This window comes from Tachypleus tridentatus, chromosome 13 (genome assembly GCF_004210375.1).
Source record: "Tachypleus tridentatus isolate NWPU-2018 chromosome 13, ASM421037v1, whole genome shotgun sequence".
NCBI lineage: Eukaryota > Metazoa > Arthropoda > Merostomata > Xiphosura > Limulidae > Tachypleus > Tachypleus tridentatus.
In genome coordinates, this window is record NC_134837.1 from 126,075,258 (window position 1) to 126,100,517 (window position 25,260).

Here is a 25,260-nt window from a genome sequence, read left to right on the forward strand (position 1 = left end):
TGAAACAAATAAATGAGCAAATATTGCATACTAATTCCCAAGAAAAAAATAATTTAAATCCATCATTTATTTGTTAAGGAATCACTGAGTCCCTTTTCAAGTTCTTGTAAGATTCCATCCTCTACTGTCGTTGACGGAAACTAATCCATTACAGTGACTATCTCGTTAAAAAAGAACCCTGAAAATTTTCAGGCCTTTGATTTTTTAAATTAAATATTACTTTGAAACGTTTTTATATAGATATTCTGAGCTTATATAATTTCCACTAGATGTCAGGGCTATCGCAGTAACGTTATGATGTTGTTTACATCAGGTAGGCAACTGATTTACGTTTATCTGTAATGCCTTATATGTTATATTACTATTACAAAAGTTCCATATGATTATTTGAAATATCGCATATTTCTAATATTTTACGTTAGGAAAGTGCTGATAAAACAGAAGTTAATTGGCATTTTCTCTTCTGTTCTGTCCATCCATTTCTAGACAAACGTCATCAGTGACGTTAACAAAGGACGTAGATAAATCTCAGATTTGACCTTGTGCAAAATTTATATCTTTATTACGTCTGATTACAGTAAATGGGTACGTACTTGAATATGAAAACATAAAAAAAATAATGTATGTGGTACAAAAATTAATTTTTATTCCCAACTTTTGTTAGATGTATAGAAATAATTCTGTCAAATAAAAGTAACACATTCAATTCATTAATACTGTAACTATATTTTTCTAACTAGCATATTATTATTAAGCGTATTTTGTTTGATGTTCGGGGTCATATCAACAGTGTTTATCACGTGCTGTTTAGCACACGTCAGTATTTTAATAGATTTGTATTTTTACATACATAATTTCAATTCGTGTAGCTGTTGGTGATAGTTTCTCAAAATAAGGTATAAAGCTATTAAGATACAGAATTTCTGTATTTTCATACGTTTTAAATTTAAAAAGAAAGCATTAATACATGTATCTAACGTAGTTGGTTGAAAAATTTGTAGGAAAAACATTTGTTTAATGTTTAAATATGAGCATACTGTAACAGTAGTGAATGAATGAGGTTCTAGCAGCTGTAGAGGCTTTTAAAGAAATAAAAATAAAATGAATCTGTTGTTTTTAAAGACGATATATAATGAAAGGAAGATATAATAATTAGTGTTTATAGATATTTAGCTACTGAAAATAACTTTTCAGCTGAAAGTGTTTCTTGAAATTTAAGTTGTTTTAAGGCTTATTTAATTTTTTTGGGTAGTTTTAACTTTTTAAATTACAATAATCAGGTTAGGTAGTTTTGTACTTATTGCTTATCTCATAGTACATCCTGCTGTTATATTTATAAGAATTTTTGAGTGAAAGTAAAGAAGCCTGTATGTGTGTTTTCTTATAGTAAAACCACATTGGGCTGTCTGTTGTTTCCACCAAGGGGAATTGAACCCCTGATTTTAGTGTTGTAAAATTGATGACTTACTGCTGTCCTACCAAGGGACATAAATAATATAAAAAAAAAGATATTACACCACCAACAGTGCCATTTCTGCTAGATCCACTGCTGAGGGGACTTATCACTTAAAATCGGATCTCTTTGGGCTGGCTGGGATAAAACGAATGGTATTAGTGGTGGTTGAGACACTATTCAAATTAGAAAATTGCTTGCCAACACTTAGTAAAGTATGAACTGAATAAAGTTGAAGTGTAATTTCTCAACAAACTTATATTGCTACATTTCAGAATTAGAACTACTATTTCTTAGTGTTAAGTTATTTGTATATTTTAACACCAGTTGGTTATTTATATTATTTAAATATTTTACTTGAAATTAACCTACTCAGAAGAACTGGGAAACTAAAAAGCTAGTCTTGTACTCTTATCTAGATCAGGTCAAGTAACCTGGTCCTTGTCAACAGGAATATTGTCAGGAAGAAATTACTACAGGACTAAAACATTACATTATATTAGTGTGCCTTTGAATTAATTTTATATTAATCTATTACTAAAGATTTGAACTTTCAGATAAATGATATTTACCATATTTTCTTTTAGTATGAAAAGTGAAAACGATAGGATTCTGGTTGAGAAAGACAAAACGTTTCATGTACATTGACACCTCTGTTGGTGGTGAGGGGGTTCGTAATAGACTTCTTACCTCCAGGCTTAAACACCAATACTCAAGATGTGTTCTGTATGTATTATTTATAGCATTCTCTGAAATTTGATAAAACATCTCGGTGTTATAGTTGTCATGATGAAAGCAACTTGTTAATTTATTTCTTATGTTACATAAAAACATTTTATATTTTGTAAAGGTTTTATAGAGCTGTTACTATAAAGTTTAATAATATTTCAATTATCAGTTATTGAATAAAATCATCCATAAAAATTTGTATAGAATTTATGTGTATTGATAAGTTTTATGGTTGTAATTTGTACTTGTGTTGATAAATTATTAAATGTTAAATAAAATATGAAATATTTTAAAGCTCAAAAGTTGTAAATTTCTGAAGGCAAACTAGAGTTTGACCATTCTGACCAAGATCATTAGTTGTGTGCCCTTTCTGTCATAAGATTATCAGCCTCTTAACCCAAGAACACCTGATGACATTAGACTAGGTTGCTTAATGATATTGCCAAGCTCCAATGTCAGTTGCCAAGCAGAAATGTCATATTTAAAGCTTCATATACCTTATTTGACTAATGTAGTTATTAGTGTCTAAGAAATTTAATTTATCAATAAGGGGATCTTATGCAAAAATTGTAATGGTTTTCAAATGAGACCCAAAACTTGAGTGCATTAATATAGTTTGCCATTCTTTTATTCTCCAGTAGAAGAACAGTGAACTATTCAAAATTACTTGAGTCTTAGGTTTCATTTGAAAACAATTATGAAATTTAATGTTATAAATTTTTGTGTATCTTAAAAGTAAAATACGTAATGGATGATTATTTACTTTTCATATTGTAAATTACTAGAAATTACTGAATTGTGTGCAAACTTATGTCTTATATAGTATGTGTCAAGTTCTAGCAGATGTCTACAGAATGTTAACATGTAAATACATGACTACTAGTGTATCATGTTCACCCTTATCTGTCTTAATTCATCCTAGCATTTGAGGCTGACTTTGCTGATGAAAGATGGAGAACAATTTATAATATTTAACACTAAGCGTCAGAAAGAGATTGAATTTACAGTGGATATCTCGGCTATAATTTTTGCTTGTCTTTAGAACCAGAAAAAAGTTGGAATGGCTATGGTGAGTGATGGTAAAAGTCGACCACATCCAATGAGACTAAAACTGTCAGGAAATACACTGGTTCTACAGAAGGATGAAATTATTGATTCAGCAAATTTCAATAGTCAAAAAGCCGAACCACCAAAGGATTCTAGAGTAGGAATTTTCTTATTGTTATTTACAATTATAATTTTTTAATTTCAGTATAACAGTTAATATGGCTCCTTAAATTTTCATTTATAATTTTATTTCCTTTCCTAGCTTTGTTGCAAATTGTGGTTTGGACATTGCAAAAACCAGAAGATGACCTAAGAAGGTGGAAACATTGTTCCCTACTTTATTTTAATTAAAGTTTTAATACCCATACTAGAGGTATTTAAAATACATTTTTACTTCAAGTTTTTTTTTTGTCGTTGTAAAAGAATTTTTAACAATTAAAATGTAGGGTGACTTATTTGAAGATGAAATATTAAATGGACTGTTAAAATATTAAATCAAATAAAAATTCCATAACTTTTATAACATAATTTTATCACTTTTTAAAAACAATATTTCTATTTAGATTTGACTTTTTTTTTCAAGTACAAAGAATCTGAGCTTGTCTTAAGATAATTAAAATTGTAATAAATTAATAGCATGTTTTTATGTTCAGTTAATACACATTTAATATCAATTATTAATTAATGTTAAGTATAATTATTAAACCTATAAAAATATATATTTTTAATTGTGGGTGCTAAAACAGTCTTAAGCTTTATATGATAAAATGGTATTAATATGGCAAACCTAAACCTGTCATCTAACTAAGTTTTGTGAATAAAGAAAAACTATAAATTAAAATTTTTTAAAAACACTTCTTAACCATTTCATGACTGGTAGGGAGATGTTTTATCTCCCATTCATTTTCTTCTCACCCTTAAAATGCTTAACTTTATAGTATGTAGTTTTTTATGCACTTTCTACATAATATCTAGTTTGTACTTGATATATTTATTGATTTGTGCGATATTTGTGTAACTTTTAGATTGTATATTTTATTGCTCAACTGTTTTAAAAAACATTTAAAAATGCATTTTTTGTATTAGTTTCTCTGTTTTTTATTATGTAAATGTATTTAGTAGAATAATTTTGACAATAAAACTCCAATGTTTGTGTCTGTTGTTCCAGTAACAACATTTTACTAATTGGTGAAGAGAGCCATTCTGAATAGATTCCAAAATTCTTTCTCCCTTATGGTTTAACTAGCATTTCCAAATCTATATGCCTGAAATTAAAATTACTCATATTTACAATGTTATTAACATATAAAATTGTAATCACTAATTTATCAGCATTATTTGATTGTCTGTAACAAATACCCCCTTAAAAGCCTTTTTTCTTTTATATCTACTAATAGAAACCCAAATGATTCCAATCTTCATGCTATTATCTTTAATATCCTAAGTTTCAACTCTCATTTCATATATAAAGTTACTTCTCCCAATTTAATACTCTAAACAACTTGTAACCCTGTATTTCAAAGAAACTTTTATCAAAATCATATATTTTTTAACCAAGTTTCAATTATTCCCACTACATCAAATTACCTACCAGTGCTCTAAAGATAGCTATTTTACTTTTCATACTTCTAGCATTACAATGGTGATAATTAAGCCTACCTTTATAACTACTTCTATACTCATTTCCTCTGCTAAACTTTTCACTGCCTTTTTATACTCTTTGCATTTAGTTTATCATGTCCTTACCACTGTCTAGTCCAAGTTTAAAATGACCCTTGCAACTGAGTTAATAGCTTTAGCAAACAAGCCAGCCCCTACCCTATTTAAATGTAAACTATCCATTCTAAAAATCTCCTATTTTCTGTTGATCCCACAAGCCCAACCAGTTAATCTTCTCATCCTTACATACTAACCTAAGTCTAACATTTAGCCCTAGTGACATACTTAACTTCATCCCTAAAGTAAATCTGGACAGTACTACTGAGAGAATTAAGTTATGGCCTTTAATACCACCTTGTGTATTGAAAGTAACTGTTATAAAATATGAAAGAAACAAAACTGGATTTCTTTTAATAATAGTGGTTAGGAAGTCTCATTTTATATTTCCAATGAGTTTTAACTTGTTTTACTTTCATCAGTTTAATTTTTGTTCATTGAAGCAGTTAGGTAGTCATGAAAATGATATTAAATACTGGTGAATACCAAAATCATTGACTGGTAGAATCACATTTTGAACTGGTATCCCATTGCTAAGTATATGCTGATAGAGTTGGAACAGTTTTAAGTCCAGTTTCTAATAACTATTCCTTTTTTATTACATCTTAAGTTGTTTGAATAATAATAAACTTACTAACACACACAAAGTTTTTCTGTCATTTGAATAGTCTTTCATTGTAGAACTCCTAGCTTAATGTACTCACTAACTCTAAATATCCTTATCTGATATTTCCTTTGAGAAGAAATATTCCTGTAGTTTAAAAATATATATAACACTAAATGTTTATCATATTAGAATCCTTGGTTTCCATCAGAACTTCTAATAACTTTCTCAGAAATAATATGCTTTTGCTTACCTCATTTTATTTATATCAATTTTGTAGATAGATAAAAACATTTCTGTCCAATCATTTATGACCATTAAGTTCTATCATGTTTCAAAACTAAGATTTATTATTGGCATGCAGTAGCATCTTAAAAGCCTTTCAACACAGAATTCTTGATTTTATCTAGACATAACTGTGGTATTGATTTATTTGTTTTGTACGATTCTGTAAATAACATGACATCTGTTTTGTGCATGTTGATTTTACTTTTCCACTTTTTACAGTACAGTTCTATTTCATTAGTAGTGGTTGTATATTGGATGCTACTCTTGTTGGGCTTGGGGTATCCTTCCATATTACATCATCTGCAAACTATGAGCAAAAGGTGTGGTTGGGTCTTTGAGAGACATGTTGCTGATAAACAGGGTAGGGCTAAGTATTCCTCTTTAAGGGACACCCGGAGTACTCAGAATTTACTGATGCTCTTATAATCCAGAAAATTAGAAAATCGGTGAATAATTTATATGGAGACTCTCAGTTTGAATAGTTTGTATCTGAATACATCATACCATATTTTATCAAATGTTTTTTTCAACATGTAGGAAGCATGTCACCATGAATTTTTTTTTTATTTTTATTTTTTATTGAAGTCGTATTACTTCTGTTGTAACTTTTACAAGATGATCTGTTATTTTTCTCATCTTTTGGAAGCCATTTTATATTTCAAGGAATATTAATTTAATTTGAAGATAATTAAGAAATTTTTTTTAAAATAATTTTTTCAAGTAGTTTTACTATATTGCACGTTAGTCTTATGGGTATGTAGTTTTTGGGGTTATTTGATGATTTTCATTCCTTTTGGAACATAACATTAGCCTGTTACCAAGCAGGTGTTATGTATCCCGGTTTTTTAGATACAACTTGTATTAAGATATAAGGTGTTCTAATAATCTCAAAGGGCCGTTCTTAAATAATAAGTTTAGACTTTCTCTTGTCCTGGTGGTTTGTTTTTCAAATGTTTTATATTTTCTTGTACTTGTGTAATGGTCTGATAACTTGTTTTCTTGTATGGTCATGTTCTGCTTCTGTTATGCTATTATGTTGAGTGTCTTTAGTGAAGTGTGTGATGTGTTTATATATCGTGGGTAATGTATTTATTTACTATCTTCATGAAGTGGTTGTTCATATTTGTCTTTTTTTTAATGTTTTGTTGAGTTGTTTTTTAAAGACATGCTTTCTGCTTATTTGTGTATGCTTTTTTCTGATGTTTAAGAGTAGGATAGGTGGGGATAGTTGCTTTATTTTACTGTGTAGTATTGGGATATGTTTTTGAGTTTATTTGTGTACAGAAGGAGCCATATTTTTATAATATTAGTGACTTTGTTTTTTCTAATTTTGTTTGTTTTCGATATACTCTCCTCTTAATCTTCTATCTTTCTTTTCCTTTTTTTATTATTGATTATGTCAGTGTCTAAATACTGGTGAAACTTAAATTTAGCCAGTCTTGTTATCAAGACCTATAACACTTTACATTCCAGGCATTTAGTAAATGCAAGTTTTTCTTTCAAAATTTCTAATTTAATATATTTTTCTTTTAACAGGAGAGGGTTATAACAATACATCGACAGAAGGTTGGAGGCTTGGGGCTTAGCATCAAGGTATGCTGTATAAAGAAAATGGAACCGTATTTGAAAAACGTGTAACACTTGATTATGTGACCAGAAGTTTATATTTTATTTTGGTTACACAATTTTTGATAACTCGGCATCAGTATGGCCTTTACTGTGCATGTATTTGGTAACTGTAAGAATCTAGGAAATATTTAACTTGTAATAATAATTAACATGTTACCAAACTCGCACAGGACTTGCTAAAAATTAACTCAGTAATTAATATAGCTAATTTAATACCAGGGTCCAATAAAATTTTTTTTCACAATCATCACAATTCCTGGATGAATTGTGTTAACCTCATTTAATTAGGCATCACATTATTAATTTGCTACTTACTAGTAAAACAGAAAAACTGCATAAAAAAAGGAAAGGCATGGGACAGGAGACAAAGTAGTGTGAAGTTTGAATTAAATTCATATGCTTACAGTGAATGAATAAAGAAAGAATTACATTTCTCATTTTCCATTTGGGAGCAAGCTCCCCCATGTGGAGGCATTATAATGTGAAGGTCTCACCTGCTATTTGTTGGTAAGAGAGTTGTCCAAGAGTTAGTGGTAGGTGATGTTGACTAGCTACTTTTAGTTTAGTCTATCAGTGCTACATTTTGAACAGCTAGTTCAGCTGTTCCTCAAGTAACTTTGGAAAAAAAAATTACAAAATACAAATAATGTTTCTGTTCTTTGAATGTATAATTTTCTAAGATATTTTCAGTTTAACTCATTTTTACTGCACAATAGACTTGTACTATTTACTAAAAGTCTTAGACACACTGTGAAGATATACTTTGTAAATTTGGAATAAGAGTTAACATTATTTATTTAATATTATTTCTCCATTAGAGATTCAGTCTAGTCAGGTAACTAAATAATTCTAGAATTTTTAACTCATACCAGCATTTATTTATTTATGGCAATTTTATGGTCTATGTTATGAAGTAATCTACTAATTAAACTCTAGATCTTTTCATCACTTTGAGGCTTAAAACTTTTTCACTTTTAATTGTATAGCTGCAAATGTATAAGTGGTGACAGGCTTAGTATTCTAGCATCAGTTCTGTGTGTCGTATCTTTAGGCTTGTAATTTCATTGCCATTTTTATTTTAATTGTACACGCAGCTTTAAAAGTACATTTTAGAAAGCGTTTTAAAAATGAAGTATAAACAGTTAGAGATTTCCACTGCATGGTTTATAGAGACTGAGCATACAAAGCTCGTATAATTTGTGAAGCATATGAAGAAACTATATCTATTCATGTTAACACAGTGTACATGTTGTTTTAAAATGAAACTTATTCTTTAGTTTTCTTTCTTTCAGCATATCAAATTTTGTTTGGCACAGTTGACTTTTCAATGCATCTAATTCTTACTACTCTCTTGGGGGGTAAAAAAAAAATGTATATAAATTTATAAAATGTATTAACCATATATGAATGACCTTAAATATTTTTCTGTTTGGATAGGGTGGGGCAGAACACAAAATTCCAGTTTTGATCTCTCGGATTTTCAAAGATCAAGCAGGTATTGTGTGTATGTATATAATGAAGGAAATAGCTTCAAAACTATTGTTATATTATTTACATCAGTTGTTAACAGGTGATTTTAAAAATAAGCATTATAACACAATGATTAACTTAATATAAGATAAGCCTTAAAATTATTTTGTAATTTCAAGCCATAACCTTAAAGTCATGAAGGAAATTGTCTGTGATGATAGCTCTCAAAAGCATTAGGTACATCCCATCTGCCAGATGAAATCCAAATGCAGATAAAAAACAAGTTAGCAGTTATAGAAAATTGATTTAAGGGTACAAAGTTGAGTGCTTGTACTTGTTATATCTCAACTCCTACTGCACTGCCTTTCACTGTTTACAGCCAGTTGTGCTGAGGCAGTAATTCTTAAAAGCTCTACTAATATCAAAAATAGGAACAAAATAAAACCACCCAAAAATATTTTATATTGAAAGTTCATCCCAATCTTTACTCTTAAAAAGTTGTAAGAGTTTTTGAAATAAAAAATATCCCCCTAATAATTCTACTATAGGCTACTCCCAGCCTCTATGTTTTCTCAAAAGAATATTGTAAAAATATTCTCAATAAAATTTAAAAGATCTGATTTAAAATGACCTTTAAACAAACTAGATAACCAATCCCAAAATTTCTGTGCAATTCGTTTTCCTCACCTTCTCTTGTGCAGTTGTTCAAGTATAACATGGGATAGCTAAGCCTAACTACATGGAGGTAATCTTTCCAGATCAGCTATATTTATCTGAACCAGTTTTACATCCCATAATTTTATTTCTGCAAAATAATATTTGCTTTTATTTATCATCCTCATCACATGTTAGTTGCACAAATCTTACAAAAAGATATAAAATATCAACAGTTTTTATATATGTATTTATGTAAGTATAAATTACTTCTTAACCCTTAATGCATTAGTGTTATGTCAAGAATGTATGATGTAAAAATTCACATAAATATCCCAAACGTGAATTATCAAATACTTTTTTATTGCAAGCTTCAAAGTGTTTCACAGAAGGTAATGTCATGCAGACAAGTTACAATTTCTGTAAATATCAAGACTTGTATTATTGAAAACAAAGTGATATTTATTTGACAGTCAAGTATGTATTCTGTGTTTTTAGGTTGTTAGAATTCATAAAAAGAATTTTGCAGACATGAAAATGAACTGCAGTCGGTTTTCTTACACAGAGCTATATAATGGAATCTGTGTTTTGACCATCATGGGTATCAATATCTAATGTTTAGCACTGAGCTACTGGGAAACATGAACTATAGTACAATTAATTTTTATGTAATTATACTGACTGGTTGTACTGATTTGTTGGATATAATTATACAGAAAGTTGATCGTGTGTAGGTTGAACTACAATTGGATTTAATGATATTGCTAGATAATCTTCAGGTTTCCAGACATTATTTGTTAAGTTAGATAGCTCAAAATCATAGGTTTTTATAAAAATATTTACCATCATATTATAGACTATTAGTATCTATAATTGTTTTTTGACAAACAACTCTAAATTATATACTTGGTAAAAGTAAACTTAAATTCTTTTTTTATACAGCTGACCAGACTCGCCAGTTGTTTGTGGGTGATGCCATCATTATGGTAAGAATCAATTTGACTTGTGTGCCAGTATTTGTTTATTTTTAAATGTCTATGTATTTTAAGGCTAGTTAAAGTTTTGTTTTATAGTATTATTAATTATGTAAACATTTTGTTTCCATGTTTCAGGAATCTTTTTACATTGTTACATACAGCTGTCTAATGCAGGTAGTGAAAACCTACAGTAGAGAGAAAAAGTCCATGGTGTGTTTTAATCACCTTTTAATATTTTTTTTTTGCTTAAGTTTGTGAAATATCATTCATTTATTTGCTGTTTCTCACCCTATGGGTTAAACATTCATGTAGAACATATTTTCATTCTAAGTTATTTAAGTAATAGACAATTTGAAACACTGCTAATGAAAATCATGCAACAGAAAGCTGTGATAATTTTAGAATAGTTTTTATGGGAGATAAATGTTTAAAAGTAAGTTTTCTGTTGCATAGGTAGGAGTGTTGTTCTGATGACTGTTCAACATATACCACAACATAACTTTACCCAAAGGATTTCAAAATTGTAATGTGAACTTAATGTTATTCCTCTTCTCTCTGAAAATAAGAGATAAAAATTGAATATTAATTTATTAGTACAGGAATCTGAATAATTATGGAAATGTTAAGAAAACATTTTATCTAAAATTATGGATATGCCACTCCCTTTATCATGTGGAAATGAGCAGAGTATAGTCGTGTGTTGATAAATTCCATTCTGACTGGTTCTCCTTTAACCACTCAGATAACTACTAAACCAATTTCTTGTTGAATTTTCGTGCAAAGACAATTTTGAAGTAATAGTCTAAAGACAAGGCAGCCAGTCAAAATCACCTGTTGGCTAAGTGAATAATGGGACTGACCATCATATAGTAATGGGCCTATGGCTGATATGGGTGAAAGTATGTTGATGAAATTTGGCCCTATAATCCATAACTTATGAATTGATTACCGCAACCACATATCCTTGCCAGGCCCTGCCATACAAATATAAATCCTATGAAGTACAGGCTATTTGTTGTAGTGTAAATTCAGTCATGTCATTACAAAGGAAACAAACATTTTCGTTGGTTAAGGGTACCATGTGCAAAAAATTGAGTAAGACTCATATTTCATTAGGAATTATAGGCAAGACTTTAAAGAGGTTACATAAAGTTGGCAATGTTTATGATAGAACTGGTCAAAGATGAGAAATAAAATTCTCTAGAAGTGATGATAGGTATCTTAGGGTATATTATTGATGGCATAGCTCATAGATAACAGTATCTTGCCATTGGCCTTGCTGTAAATGTGGATCAACTAATACATAAATTTAGTACAACAAACCAATAACTATTAAGAGTTTTATGAAACAAAATACTGATTGATTTGCTTTCAAAATTAACTTGTAAATTATTACAAGCTAACTACAGGAAACTATTATAAAATTAGTATGCAAATAATGTCTTTGTAATGCTAAATATTTGATATGACCACCTTCATTATTAATAACAATGTGGAATCTTCATAGCATTTTGCCTCTATATTTTGTGAGTCTTTGGTGCAGAGAGCAATGTATTGACCTTCCTAGGTCATTTAACAACAACAACAAAAAAAACAAAAACAACTTTACCTGAAGTTGACCTAGGTAGGTAGAAACATTGTTCTTTGCTTATCAATAAAAGTGTTAATACCCATACCAGATATTCTGAGGTACATTTTTTATTTCAAGTGGGTTTCTCATTATTAAGAGTAAAGAATGTAGCATTTCCAAACAGTCTGGAATGCACCAGAAAGCAAATAATAACCCTTTGACTTCCCTGGCTTTTATAGGGTGAATCTCAGAATCAGCCAAAAGTTTCATTTGCTTTTTCCATTTCTGTGATTTGTTCCAGTTTTGTATGATTAAAAAAATCCACTATCCAGTTGCCATTGCACACTGTTTGTGACTCCCATGTGTTTCAGGTGTGTTTACACACACATTTATGTTACTGTATATAAAAGTTTCAAGAATTTTTAATACTTTAGCTTTTGAATTAGAATTATGTACAAATATCCTTATAGAAATTAGTTTTTTAAAAAGTGTAGCTTTTTATTGTAAAATTTTGCATTTTTGTTTTAAAACCTAATTCATCTTTAAGACTGACTTTCTTTTCCATGAAGGTTAATGGAATTGACCTCAAACATGCCAACCACGATGATGCAGTGAATATCCTTAGATCAGCAGGAGATTCAGTATGTCTTGTTGTTCGACATCATAGAGCAGCTAGTCCTTTTTTATCCCGAAGCTGTGAGTATTGCTGGCTGTTCAGTTGTTGGCTTAAATATATTAGTTGCAATATACTTAGTGAAATTATAATATCTGGTTTCCTTGTTTTCTATATATTTTCTGTGTTCAGTAAAATAAAATAGTATGAGGTGTGAAAATTTTGTTTGTATATGCTAATTCATTGCTAGATGAATGCTATTCTTACTTCTGTTTTTTTTTCTAAATTGTTGTAAGAAACTACTGAATATTGTAAAAGTAAATTTTTATTTTGTTATCTTAAAGAGAGAGAGTGTATATCATATGTTACATGTAAGAATATCTTGCTGAATTATTTAAAACGAAATAGAATTTCATTTTTACTTGCTTGGTTTAAGTAAAATGCAGACATGTTTGCAGTCAGTACTGGTCTACTGGTTTATAGTGTATCATATCCTGATAATAACTTCTGCTATGACACATTTCATCTTCTGAGTTTTGATCCACTGGTATTCCAGCTTTGCTTTTCACAGATATATTAATATTTGATGTGGTAGTTTTGAGTTCATACTTCAGTCAATAATAAGCAAACCTCATTGTAAAAATTTGCAACAGCCTGAAGTATATGAAACTGATAGCTACTGTGCATTGGAAGGGTACGTGAATGTGTGCGCGTATGCGACTGATTGTATGTTAAGTAGGTACATATGTGATTAACACTTAACATGCTGGCAGGTCAAACTGTGCATTTCAAGATGTTTTAATTGAATTATATTTAAACTTTAGTTAAACTAATTATCTGTCCTGGTATACAAATAAACTTGGCATAAACCAAAGATAATAAATCAAACTTTAATATTATACAAGATTTCAGTTCTTAATTGTATAATATTAAAGTTTGATTTATTATCTTTGTATAAGGAAATATATTAAAACAACCTTAAATTCCACTAATGTGAGATTTGGTTATTTATTTTTGCACCTTCTCCTCATCTTAATTTTTTTATCCACCTCCTAGAAAAGTATGAAATGTGAAATGTTCTCTATAATTTCATCATCGATTTTCTATGCCTGTATTTTTATATTCTACATTCTTAAGGAACTGAATAGTAATTAATGAAAATGCAGAAAAAACTTTTCACACCTACTTCTGATATTCACTTATTTACAATTTTCTAATAGATTTTTTTGAGGCCAACTCCTAGTAAACTTGAATAATAAAGAACCTAGGTTTCAACTGAATAAGTGGGCTTGCAGATAATTGACAGTTCAGTTTGTTGTGCAAATAATTTCCCATCAAACGACACAGAAAAATATTTGAATTTCTAACTGCTCAAGTCATGTGATTAAAGTCGTGATTAGAGATGTACCAGTATCAGTGGTACCCAGTTGGTACTGGTGCCAGTAATCTGGTACCACTGGTACTATTGCAAACCCTGAATGTAGATAAAGAATTATTTCATTCATAGTATGTACATTCATCTGCTACTAATGATGTTGCATGCAATGAATTATAAATCAGGAATCAAAACAGATGTTCTCATGTGATGGAATACTGGCAGCCCCTGTATCATCTAAACACAGAGCTCTTTTCCAAGTCTATATAATTCTAACCTGGCAACCCTTCTGCTTTCATTTTGTAGCTGCAGCTTTATTATCTTGCATTTCACCTGTATAATGAAGTTTACGGAAAGAAAAATACTCTGATCTCAGAAGTGACATCTGGTTTCTCTCAGTATCAAATATTGCTGTACATTTTATGAAAACTCCTCATACGATTTTAGATTATATTTTTCATTATGTGGAAATTAGCTGTTATTTACTCTTACACTTTTGACCAATAAGTATCTGCTGTTTGCAAAGTAAGTTAAACAAAAAATCTAGTCACTGTTAAATGAGTCTTATTGAAGTGTAAATAAAGAGAGAGAATATTTTAGTAGGATTTATGCATAGTTTTTTCAGCTGAGATCAACCTTACAGAAAAAAATATTAAATGACATAAAAGCATTATTTAAAAAAAAATGTTTTAATTGTCTATCTTATTTTAAAAAAAAAAAAGTCTCTGTTCAAGTTCTGGTACTGATTTTACTATTTTTGTGTGTGTGCAAAAGTGTATTTTGCATACATATAAAGTCAAAGTCTCCGACTTCTCTCTCATACTCGTTTCCTATAGGAAGAGATTTATGCTGATTACCAGCATTTTGAATGCTTTTGATTCATTATTCCTTTTTTTCTGTAAGCATTTATAAACCTATACCAATTAAAATGCTTTTCTGGGTTTTTAATAACTAATATACAAATAAACTGTTTATTTTTATAAAAAGAAAAATGTAGAAAAGCTTTTATTATTGAGGCATTTTGTTAATTCAAAAGTAAATTTGGTTTAGGTAGGATAGTGTTGTAAGCTATATATTTAATATTTTCATTTTGATGTTTTGAGTCCTAGAGGGGGAGCAGTCACAGTGATAAAAGATCTATAAATTTCATGAAAGTTAAGGCTTTGAAATCTAGAAGTTTGTGTTGTATGATAAAATAAAGGTACAATATATATAAAATATATATATATATATATACCAAAAGCAGTGAATTATTTAGTCAATGAGTAATTGCTGAGTGATTAAGTTCAGTGTCAGTGAGTGAGTTAAATTTCAGTTATTGTATTTATTTTTATGATTCATTGAGTTAGTGTTTGTGTTATCAGCTGATTAGCTAGAAAATTTGGTGATTTAAATTTATGAGTAACTTAGGTATACATTAGTTTCTGAGTTTCTGTTGAAATGTTTGTTTGCAAAGTTAAGCCTCCCAGTGAACTTGTCTACAGCAAATGTTATTGAAGAAATAAACTATTCTTAGGCTTGGTATTATTTTTACTAAATAATCCAGAAAGGACCTGTTAAAACATCAGCATTATATCTTAAAGATCAAGAAACTTTTTTTTTTTTTTTACATAGGGTACAATACCTGTTAGAATTAAATCTGCAGTTTTCATTTACTGAAATACTGTTTTGTAACTTCCATATTTTAATTAAGTGTAAAGTTTATCACTGCTAAATTTGGTTACAATGTCTCTTTGCTTGTCATAAGTTCATTTCATTCCACTGATTCAAAACAAACTATTGAAGAGGACTGGAATAAGTATTTATTTGTTCATTAAACATCTCTTTACACATTTAAATGATGGTGTGTGTATGCTACGATTTTAATAAAATACTATAGAAACATTCACAAATACTGAATTCAGGTATAGATATATTTGTATTCTTCAGTGGGGAAGCCCTCATGTTTCATACAGTTTCTTCATTATTTCTTTATGCACATTTGTTAATTTCTGGAACTTAATACAGTATATTGAAATCACAAAAGTCCCATAATTTTTACCAGCTGAGAGATATTCAGTACAAGTTTAGAAGAAAAAATATTGCTTCATTGGCTTGATAATTAAGTGTTTGATAATACTTAGTGTTAGATAGCTCTTTTCTCTATAATTTCGCCTCAAGATGTTAAGACTAGTCACCAAATAAACCCAGAGATTCATTATAAGGTGGTGTAACTTCTCGCACTGTGTATCCAGAGATTCACTACAAGGTAGTTGTGGAATTTCTCACTTGGTGAATTGAGAGTTTCACCTCAAGGTGGTGGTACTTCCCACCCTGTGAACCTAGAGATTCAATAGAAGGTGGTGGGACTTCTCACCCTATGAATCCAAGGCTTCAGGACAAGGTGTTGGGAATGCTCATCCAGTGAATCCATATTCACTTCAAGGTAGTGAGACTTTTCATCCAGTGAATTCAGTTTTAAGAAGCACTTTAGTAGTTTCAAATCAATAAAATTGCACTGATGGGCTACTAATGATAAACTACTGTTGTTTTTTTAGTACAGAGACGGAAAGAGCGCTGTGTGGCAGAGGAAGCCCCCACATACAAAGTAGGTGATGGTCATCGTGCATGGAAGGTAACTATGAATTAATTCATAATAAATAATAAGATAAAAACCTACACACATTTATCATGTAGAATATGAAATATGATTCTTTTTTAAGGCTTCTTTTTGTATCTGTCCTCTCTGAATCTCTTAAGGCAAAATATTATGCTTTAATCTAGCATTTTAGTAATTCTGAAAGAATCTGTTAAACATAATTTTTTGTGAGAACTTAAAGTAAGTTGAATCATTTTTTAACAATAACATGCCTTTTACATTATTGATTTATCACTATAAATCGAAGATAAAGTGCATCTTTGTTTTAATATGAAAAAAAAATGTAAACTGTGTTTCACAAATGGAAAGGAACTTTTTTATGATAAAACTGAAACAACCTACTTGTGATGACAAGGAACCTAGTAGAAGTAAAAATGTATTCTCAAGATGGCTGGTATTAGTATTAACACTATTTTAATTAAAATAAAGAAACAACCCACATGAAAAGTTAAAATGTAAAATAACTCTTGATATTTATATGCACCACATTCCAGCTATCTGTCTGATAATAACTGCTGTCATTTACTGTAGAATATATAAGTTTTAAAACTTAAAACTAAAATGAATTGGCCATGAAGTGGCAAAAATAAGTAAATAGATCATGAAATTAAATAAAAGTAAGAAAACTTAACATTTCATGACAACAGATTTGCTGGTGAATTAACACACTTGACTCTTTAAGGCCTAATATATTAACAAAATGAAAGGACCTCGATAACTTAGAGGCTTTGGGCCATTAAAAACTCAAAATAGAATCTTTAAGAAAAGGAAGGAATGAAAACATTGATAAATTAGAAATTCCTCTAAATGCTCTGATATATACCTTTTGTAATATCCAGTACAAAATATGACATGGATTCAAATTTATTAAGAAAACATGAAACATATTGCTTTTTATTTTGTCAGTTTGGAAAAAATGATTCTTGTAACTGTAATTTTTACAGTAATACTTAAATGCGAGAAATTCAAATATCTTTTTGAATGCAGAAAAATAAATACTTTATTACATACTTCTATAACATTTGACAACATCCAAAACTAAAACCTATTAATAGTTAATGTGCTATAATGTGAAAAAAACTTAATTTCTGTGGGTGAACTGAAATTACCTTTGTAAACTGAAACATTATCAGCTTATGTCCTGATTGAAATTAAAATTAATTCATTAGTTTTCTTACAGTCGGCCAAAACACCAACAGCAAATGAGGAAAGCTTCATATTTCGATCAGATAGGAGATGGGTTGATGTCACAACTATTCCTCTTTTAATGGCATATTTGACAAGATACATGCTAGACACTGACAAACTAAGGTATGTGTAACATTTTCTGTTGCAGATGTATGCTACAGAAGCATGATACTAAATTAAATTTAGTTTAAAGATATTTTCAATCAAAATTCATAAAAATCCACACTTTATTACATCACTCCATGTAACTTAAACTGTTGGAATGAATAAGAGAAGCAAGGTACAGTGTCTATGGGGGCTTACTTTAGATTTTTTCCCAGTAGTAAAGTACAATATATCAAACCATGTTGCATTGTTTTCCATTGTTACTTGATAACTGTGTCTATTGGATGAGCTCCATTATCATGCCCCTTTGAAAGTCTAAGAGATCTTTATTTTTATCCGTTGTCATTCAAAATGCGTGGTATGAGTAAGGCTTACTTATAAAAGAGTGGCAATTACTGATACATTGCACAGTCATTATATTTTGCATATGGAACTAAGTAAAGCACTTTACAAACACGAGTCTTTTAATAAAATGGGTGTCCAGTACAAAGCATATAGATGTCCAGTCTATATCTATATTTGTTTTTATCAGCTTATGTGGTCTTTCATGGCCAGGTGGTTAGGGTGCTGGACTCCAAGGATCATGGGTTCAAATCTCCATTACACCAAACATGTTCACCCTTTCAGCCATGGGGGCATAATAATGTGATGGCCAATTACACTATTCCTTGGTAAAATAGTAATCCAAAAGGTGGTGGTGGGTGGTGATAACCAGCTACCTTCCCTCTAGTCTTACATTGTTAAATTAGGAAAGGCTAGCACAGATAAGCCTTGTGTAGCTTTGTGCAGAAAAACATATAATCAGCCCATGTAGGTCAATGACTTATTGACTGTAGTTTTGTATCTGAGGTAGTTTTGTGTGGGACTTGTTTATACAGACACTTCAAACTTGCAGCAACAACACACTTTTTTCAAAGAAAGTGTTAGGAGAGGCTTGTTTAGTGAAAAGGTTTAAGTGTAGATAGGAACCCTTGTACATGATACTTATAACAGCAGACAGTAAATAACCATACTTGTTTCCTACTTCGTCAGTGTCTAATTAATGTTGAATTTATAATTAAATCATTAAATGTTGGCAATTGACTGTTTAATATTTTTAATCAGTTTTCTCACTTTGTAAATATACAAGATAAAACAGAAGAAACTGTAAGCTATATTCACTTTTCTGTTTTTAAGATATAACAAAATGCAAGCAAAACTTAATATGGGCACTTAATATAATGAAACGTAAGAAGATGTTACTTGTAAAAGTACTTGAAGTTTGTAGAGGAATGCTCTGTCATCTATGGAATACTTTATTTGGAACTTCTGTTTGTGTTTCTCTGTGCTAGTCTTCAGGTTGTTTCTACAATGTAACTTGGTAATTTTTTCATGTATTTCCTTTAGACCAAATGCTTTTGAAATAAGAGCACAGGAAGGAAAACCATCAGCAGTAGTCCAGTGTGATGATTCTGGCATGTTGACTGAATGGATTAAACACATGTCAAATAATATAATTCAACTTACAGCTCAACAGGTATAATTCCGTATTTATTAGGAAAAATATCTTTCAGTACCTGAGCAGAGAGTTAAAATGTGACATAACTCATATTAAAGGTTTCTGTGGTGAAATTATGGTAATTAGATATCAAAACTTCAACAAATGTGTTTATTTTTACTTTTTATGTTGTTCTTGTGGCTGTTAAGTAGCACTCTTCAAACTTGTCTCCTCTGCTGGTACAGTGGTAAGTCTACAGATTTACAACACTAAAATCAGGGGTTTGATTCCTCTTGGTGGACTCAGCAGATAGCCTGATGTAACTTTGTTATAAGAAAACATACACATTCATTCAAACTTGTGAAATCTAAAATATTTTTGTTTTTTTTATTACTAGTAATCATGGGTAAACTGATTTTGCAAAATGTATAGAGAGATATATTTTAGGTTTAATTATAATCAAGCATTAAAAAATGCAAGATTCATATAGTTTTGTATTACAGGCTCTAAATGCATGTAATGTTTTGCTTTTGGATATTTAAGTGCACTTTTCTTTGGATATATACCGATTGTCTGTCTGTGACTGTTGGGCTGCATGTCTGATTGTATGAGGTTTAAGCTGGAATTTCATAGAAATAATTTTGCACTAACAGCAATGGGGAAATCAAAGTGATAGTACATCCTGCTGAATGGCTATTCTTCCTTTTTTTTTTTATAGTTGTTTAGAACTAGGATAGCTATATCTGAACTGCAGAGGTCTCTGTCTTAGCTATATTTCCCACGCATTGCCTAATATGCAATTCACATTTAAATTCTATTTCCATTCCTTTTAGATATGTCTTGTTAATACCACACATAGCTTTTTTCGTACATTTAGTAATATTTCTAAAATTACTCCAGTATGACTTGCCAAGTTTTCTATGTAAGGATTTACAAAAGAGATCTACATAATGTTTTGTTGAACAACAGGTTTGAGCCTTTGACTTGTGCAGATAATTAACTCCTGGAGGGAAAGAAAACGTTTTCATTCAAATGTAATTGTATTATGAATGATACACTTTAGGATAAAATTATGGGTGATTTCTTGATAATCCATACAGGTGGGATAGTCTTGTATGGTAAGCAGGGGAAAAAATAATTAGATTATTCTACTCAGAGGCATAGGTGGATGATATAACTGTTGGAGCAAGTGATATAATAAAGGGGGGGCTAGCAGTGATGCGGTTTTTATTGTGCACTTATGGGGCTAATGATACAGAGAAAGGTAGGTCAGAGGAGATAATTGATAAGGACAGGGGGTGGAGAAAAACATTTAAAGAAAAGAGCCTTAAATTAATTGCATCAGGGATACTGTCAAGAATATATTGTGAATATGAAATTTTGAGTAGTTCATGAGAGCTAAATGCTAGATTGAAATTAATATGTAGGGATGAGCAGGTTAGCCTGTTGGACATTTGGCATCAATTCAGTGGGAAAAAGAAACTTTTTGGAATGGATGGTTTAGATTTAAGTAGGTTAGGGGCTTGATTGTTTACAAGGGCTATTAACTAAGTTGTAAGGAAGTGTTAAAGTAGGATTGGATGATTGTGTGAGGGTTCAGGATAAGTGCAAAAAATAAGATTTAAAGAAAAGTTTAGCATATGAAATAGGTATAGAAAGTTGTAAAGGTAGGCTTAGTTGTTACTATTTATATTCTTTAGAGGAATGCAATGATGAAAAATGGTCACTATTATCAGTAAAATGTTTAATACCCACACTAGCCATTCTGAGAGAGATACAAAAACATGCATGCTTCCCAACCCCCTACCCTGCCTCTCTCTCTCTGACACACACACACACACACACACACACACACACACACACACACACACATTTATAATTCATGCACATTGTAACAGGGAAATCTTCCATTAGTTCTTGCACTAAGATCCCCTGTTCTGTAGGACTGGCTCTGACCAAGACAAAGGATAGTACCTTAGCATCTTTCTTGTTTTTTACCTGCAGCCACCCTATCTTTGTACAAGTTGGCCTGCAAAGTGTGTACAGGATAAAATTAAAAGAAAACAACATATTTAAGTTTAAAGACCAATAGGATTAAGATAATTTAGTGAGTTGATCAAATATATAGCAGATTAGTTTTAATTGTAATAAATGAATGTAGGTTATCATAATTTCAGTTATAAGTATAATTTGGATGGGAATGGCCTTAACAGTGTTATGAAGGAAAGAGATCTGGGTCATCCAAGCAGTATGCTCTTGCTAGGTGGTTGGGCAAACAAGATCTTAGGTTGTATCTAAGCGAAATATCATATACAAGTCTAAAGAGGTTAGAATTTCATTGTATAGGTCACTAGTTAGGTCACATTTAGAATATTGTGTTCAGTCTTTGGCTTCTTACCTTAGGAAATACATTGAATTATTTGAAAGGATTCAGGGAAGAGTTGCTAGAATACCTGGAATGGAGGAGCTGTCATATGAGGAGAGGCTTAAATCTCTTAAAATTGTTTTGTATTGAAAAAAATGAGTTTGGGGGGATATGATTGAGGTATTTAAGATTGTAAAGGGAATTGATAGGGTTGATGCATTGTGTTTTTATCATATTTAACAGTGAGAATAGTAGGACTTTGGTGTACAACTATACATTTTGGCTTGGTAAGTGTAAGATTGATAAAGGCAGGATTTGAGATTTATTTATTAAATAGTTTTAGGTTATTTTAAAGGACAGGACATTCGAGATGGGCCAAAAGGTCCCTTGTTGTCCCTAAACATTATATTATGTAAATTAAAGCAGGGAAGGGGAGTAAGAGAACTGTTGATTATCATGCAATAGATCCAAGAAATATAAGATAAATTTCCTCAGTGACACAGTAAGGAGTGCTAACATTTATCTGCTACTCTCACTACTATTTTCAGTAAAGAATAAAAATCACATGCTTCAAATATATCCACACTTTTATTGAAAAATGTTTTGTATCTTTAAGTAGCTATGAATAATTAGCATCAAATTAGTGTAGAATCACATGGGAATCTTTTATCTTATTAATTTGTGAAATGTGGATAAGGGCTGTAGGAATCAGTATAGCCAGTGAGGCCAAGAAGTGAATACATTTTTATGGCACATATAGCTAAAATTTATACATTAAAACTTTCTTTTAATTCAGTACATTATGTTGTATATGTGTAATATATGTAATTAAAGTGGCTCAAGGTTGCAGATTATAGCATTTACATTTTTAAAAACTTTTACTTGAAGGGGGGAGCTTGTTTCCAGACCTCTTTAGAAGTGGTGATGTGACAATAACCTAACCACTCCAAAACTGCTTCCTATAGCAGTGTAGCTACCATAGCTCAAAAGAAATCTTAAGTTTTTTTAAATTTTTTTATAAGCCATGAGAGTCTTAAAGTAGACAATGATTCTGTTCTCTAAAATATCCATAAATCTATTTTCTGAGTGCAAAATGGAATAGTTCTATTATTTATTTTAATCATTTTTGTATATAACAATATTCAGAGTGAATTTTAGATACCTCTGTATCTCAGGATGGCTGGTATGTGTATTAACACTTACTAATAAAGCAGAGAACAATGTTTCAACCTTCTTAGGTCATCTTCAGGTTAATGAAGATATGTCTGTCATATAAGAAATAATAATGTAGATATGCTTTACAATTTAATAACACTTAGCTCTTCCTTTTCCTTTTTTCAGATGAAAATGCTAAACAAGTCCCTTCCACCAAATGATCAGGTTTGTAAAATTAAAAAAATAACTTGTTAGTTTATTTAGTGTCATTATATCGTAAGACTCACATAAAGAAGTAAAATGGTTTACAGTGTACAAATTCTTACTGTTATCAAACTCCAGTGAAATTCTTAGAATTAGCATCAATGACAGGTTGATAAATTAATAGTTTGGTTGGACTGAGCAGAAGCAGATCATTATATCTGATAATGATACACTAAACTAGCACATGTCCAAGTTGTTGTCAACTACATATAGAGAACTGAGACAATGTGGGTAAACCTAAATCACTCTCAGTACTGAATTTAAATGTTGTCCTCAGGTTTTGAAACGTTTGAAAATCTTTTAATTGATTTTATGTTCAAAACATTTACTCCCAAAAGATGACTTTTAAAAAATAAATTAATAATAGAAGTTGTGTGATTTATTTATAGCTGAGATTACATATATTATTTTAGGAATACTTAAACTTGCACATTGTCTTCTCTTGCAGGAATGACAATATTTGATAATCGGTTAATTTAACATCTTTCTTCAACTAAGAATATATACACGTTTTAGGTTTATGTAAAAGCTGCTTTGCATACTGATCTAATGTTGTTTATAGTAGATGCCCTAATTTATAGGGCTTATGCTATTAGAATATAGCTGTTGTCTAAATTTAAAATATTTTAGAACTTCTGGGAAAAAGTGTGATTGTTAGAGTAAATTATTTCATTGCTACTCTTGTCGATTAACATCAATATTATGCCATTCTTATTGAGAATTTTTATAATTTTACAACAGAATTAGGCTGAATGGATTTTTTCATAACTGAAGAGTTTTTTTTATAAGTTGGCTTCAGGATTTATCGAATCATTGGTAATTGATATGTTCAGAGGAAAACAAAGTTTCGCAATCAAAAGGATAATAATACTTAAGATAACAAACATTGTTATTATGGGTGTGTCCACTGATATGGATATTAACACTTTTACTAATAAAGTAGAAAACAACGTTTTGACCCTCTTAAGTCATCTTCAGGTTAAAAATGTTCTCTGCTTTTTTTTGTAAAAGTGTTGATATCCATGTCAGACATCCTGAGATATATTTTTACTTCAAGTAGGTTTCTCGTCATCATGAAGTGTGCCCACTGTTTAGTGGCTTCTAGTTTGCACATATATTGTGCAATTGTTATGCATTTTGGAGGGCTTAATGAGATAACACTAAACGTAACTCGTTTATTTCTGTGATTTAATATATTTTTAATAGTCATGCCTCGTGTTGTGTTTATAACTGACAATCAAGTGAGGATTTGTTTTGTATTAGAATGTTTTCAATGTAGGTGCCCCCAGTGGCATAATGGTGTGTCTGTGGACTTATGATGTTAGATACCTGTGGTGGATAGAGCACAGACAAGTGTAGCTTTGTACTTAACTTAAACAAATCAAGTTACCAAATAAAGTGGTACTGGAGGTAGTTCTCTGTGGACTAAAGCTCTAAAGTGTGTTGAATATGTTTACATTATTTGGGTGAAATAATGTGCTGAGAAGTTGAATGTGAATTGTTAAGTAATCATCCGTGCAATCTTTATTTATATCATAAGACGTACCTCATAAGATGTACCTCAGTTTACAGGATATCCAAGAATTTGTTCTACATCATCTCAATGTTTTTGTATTTGTTTGTAGGTTATGTGAAAAGTGCCAATTATGATATGATGGTTAGTGGGCTTCAGTGTGTCTTTGTTTTTTAACATTAAAGATCAACATCTTGAGTAAATGCTGTGGAACATTTCATTTCCTTGTGAAATTTAAACTTTTGGGGCAACAGCATAATGCATTTTGGAAAGAGATTTTTTTTTTTAGATTGTTGAGTACAAATTGCTAAAAAAAATCCTGGAGGTCTAAACTTTTTAAATATTAATGATTTTGATTTTTCCAAAGAGATTTGCATTTAAGTGCACTTTAACTAAAACTTTGAGTACTTCTCAAAGTATCTGTTGTATA

At 30.4% G+C, this 25,260-nt stretch overlaps 1 protein-coding gene across 11 annotated transcripts in view; it reads left to right on the forward strand.

Moving 5' to 3' along the window:
• The first annotated feature begins 271 nt into the window (after positions 1–271).
• LOC143240544 (gamma-2-syntrophin-like) overlaps positions 272–25,260 on the forward strand; it is a 39,231-nt gene continuing 14,242 nt past the window's right edge. For 4 of the 11 annotated variants that reach the window (XR_013021811.1, XM_076483148.1, XM_076483153.1 and 1 more), the window contains exons 1-12: positions 286–585; positions 2,041–2,179; positions 3,225–3,386; positions 7,374–7,430; positions 8,904–8,970; positions 10,533–10,576; positions 10,703–10,777; positions 12,707–12,833; positions 16,663–16,739; positions 17,944–18,074; positions 19,443–19,572; positions 23,240–23,278. Coding sequence is in view for 10 of the 11 variants with exons in the window: in XM_076483148.1 (XP_076339263.1) it covers positions 2,171–2,179; positions 3,225–3,386; positions 7,374–7,430; positions 8,904–8,970; positions 10,533–10,576; positions 10,703–10,777; positions 12,707–12,833; positions 16,663–16,739; positions 17,944–18,074; positions 19,443–19,572; positions 23,240–23,278 (918 nt within the window). In the remaining variant the exon portion in view is untranslated. Of the gene's footprint in view, positions 586–793; positions 897–2,040; positions 2,180–3,224; positions 3,387–7,373; positions 7,431–8,903; positions 8,971–10,532; positions 10,577–10,702; positions 10,778–12,706; positions 12,834–16,662; positions 16,740–17,943; positions 18,075–19,442; positions 19,573–23,239; positions 23,279–25,260 lie in introns of those variants that run through there. The other 7 variants (XM_076483149.1, XM_076483152.1, XM_076483150.1 and 4 more) reach the window with 7 other exon arrangements.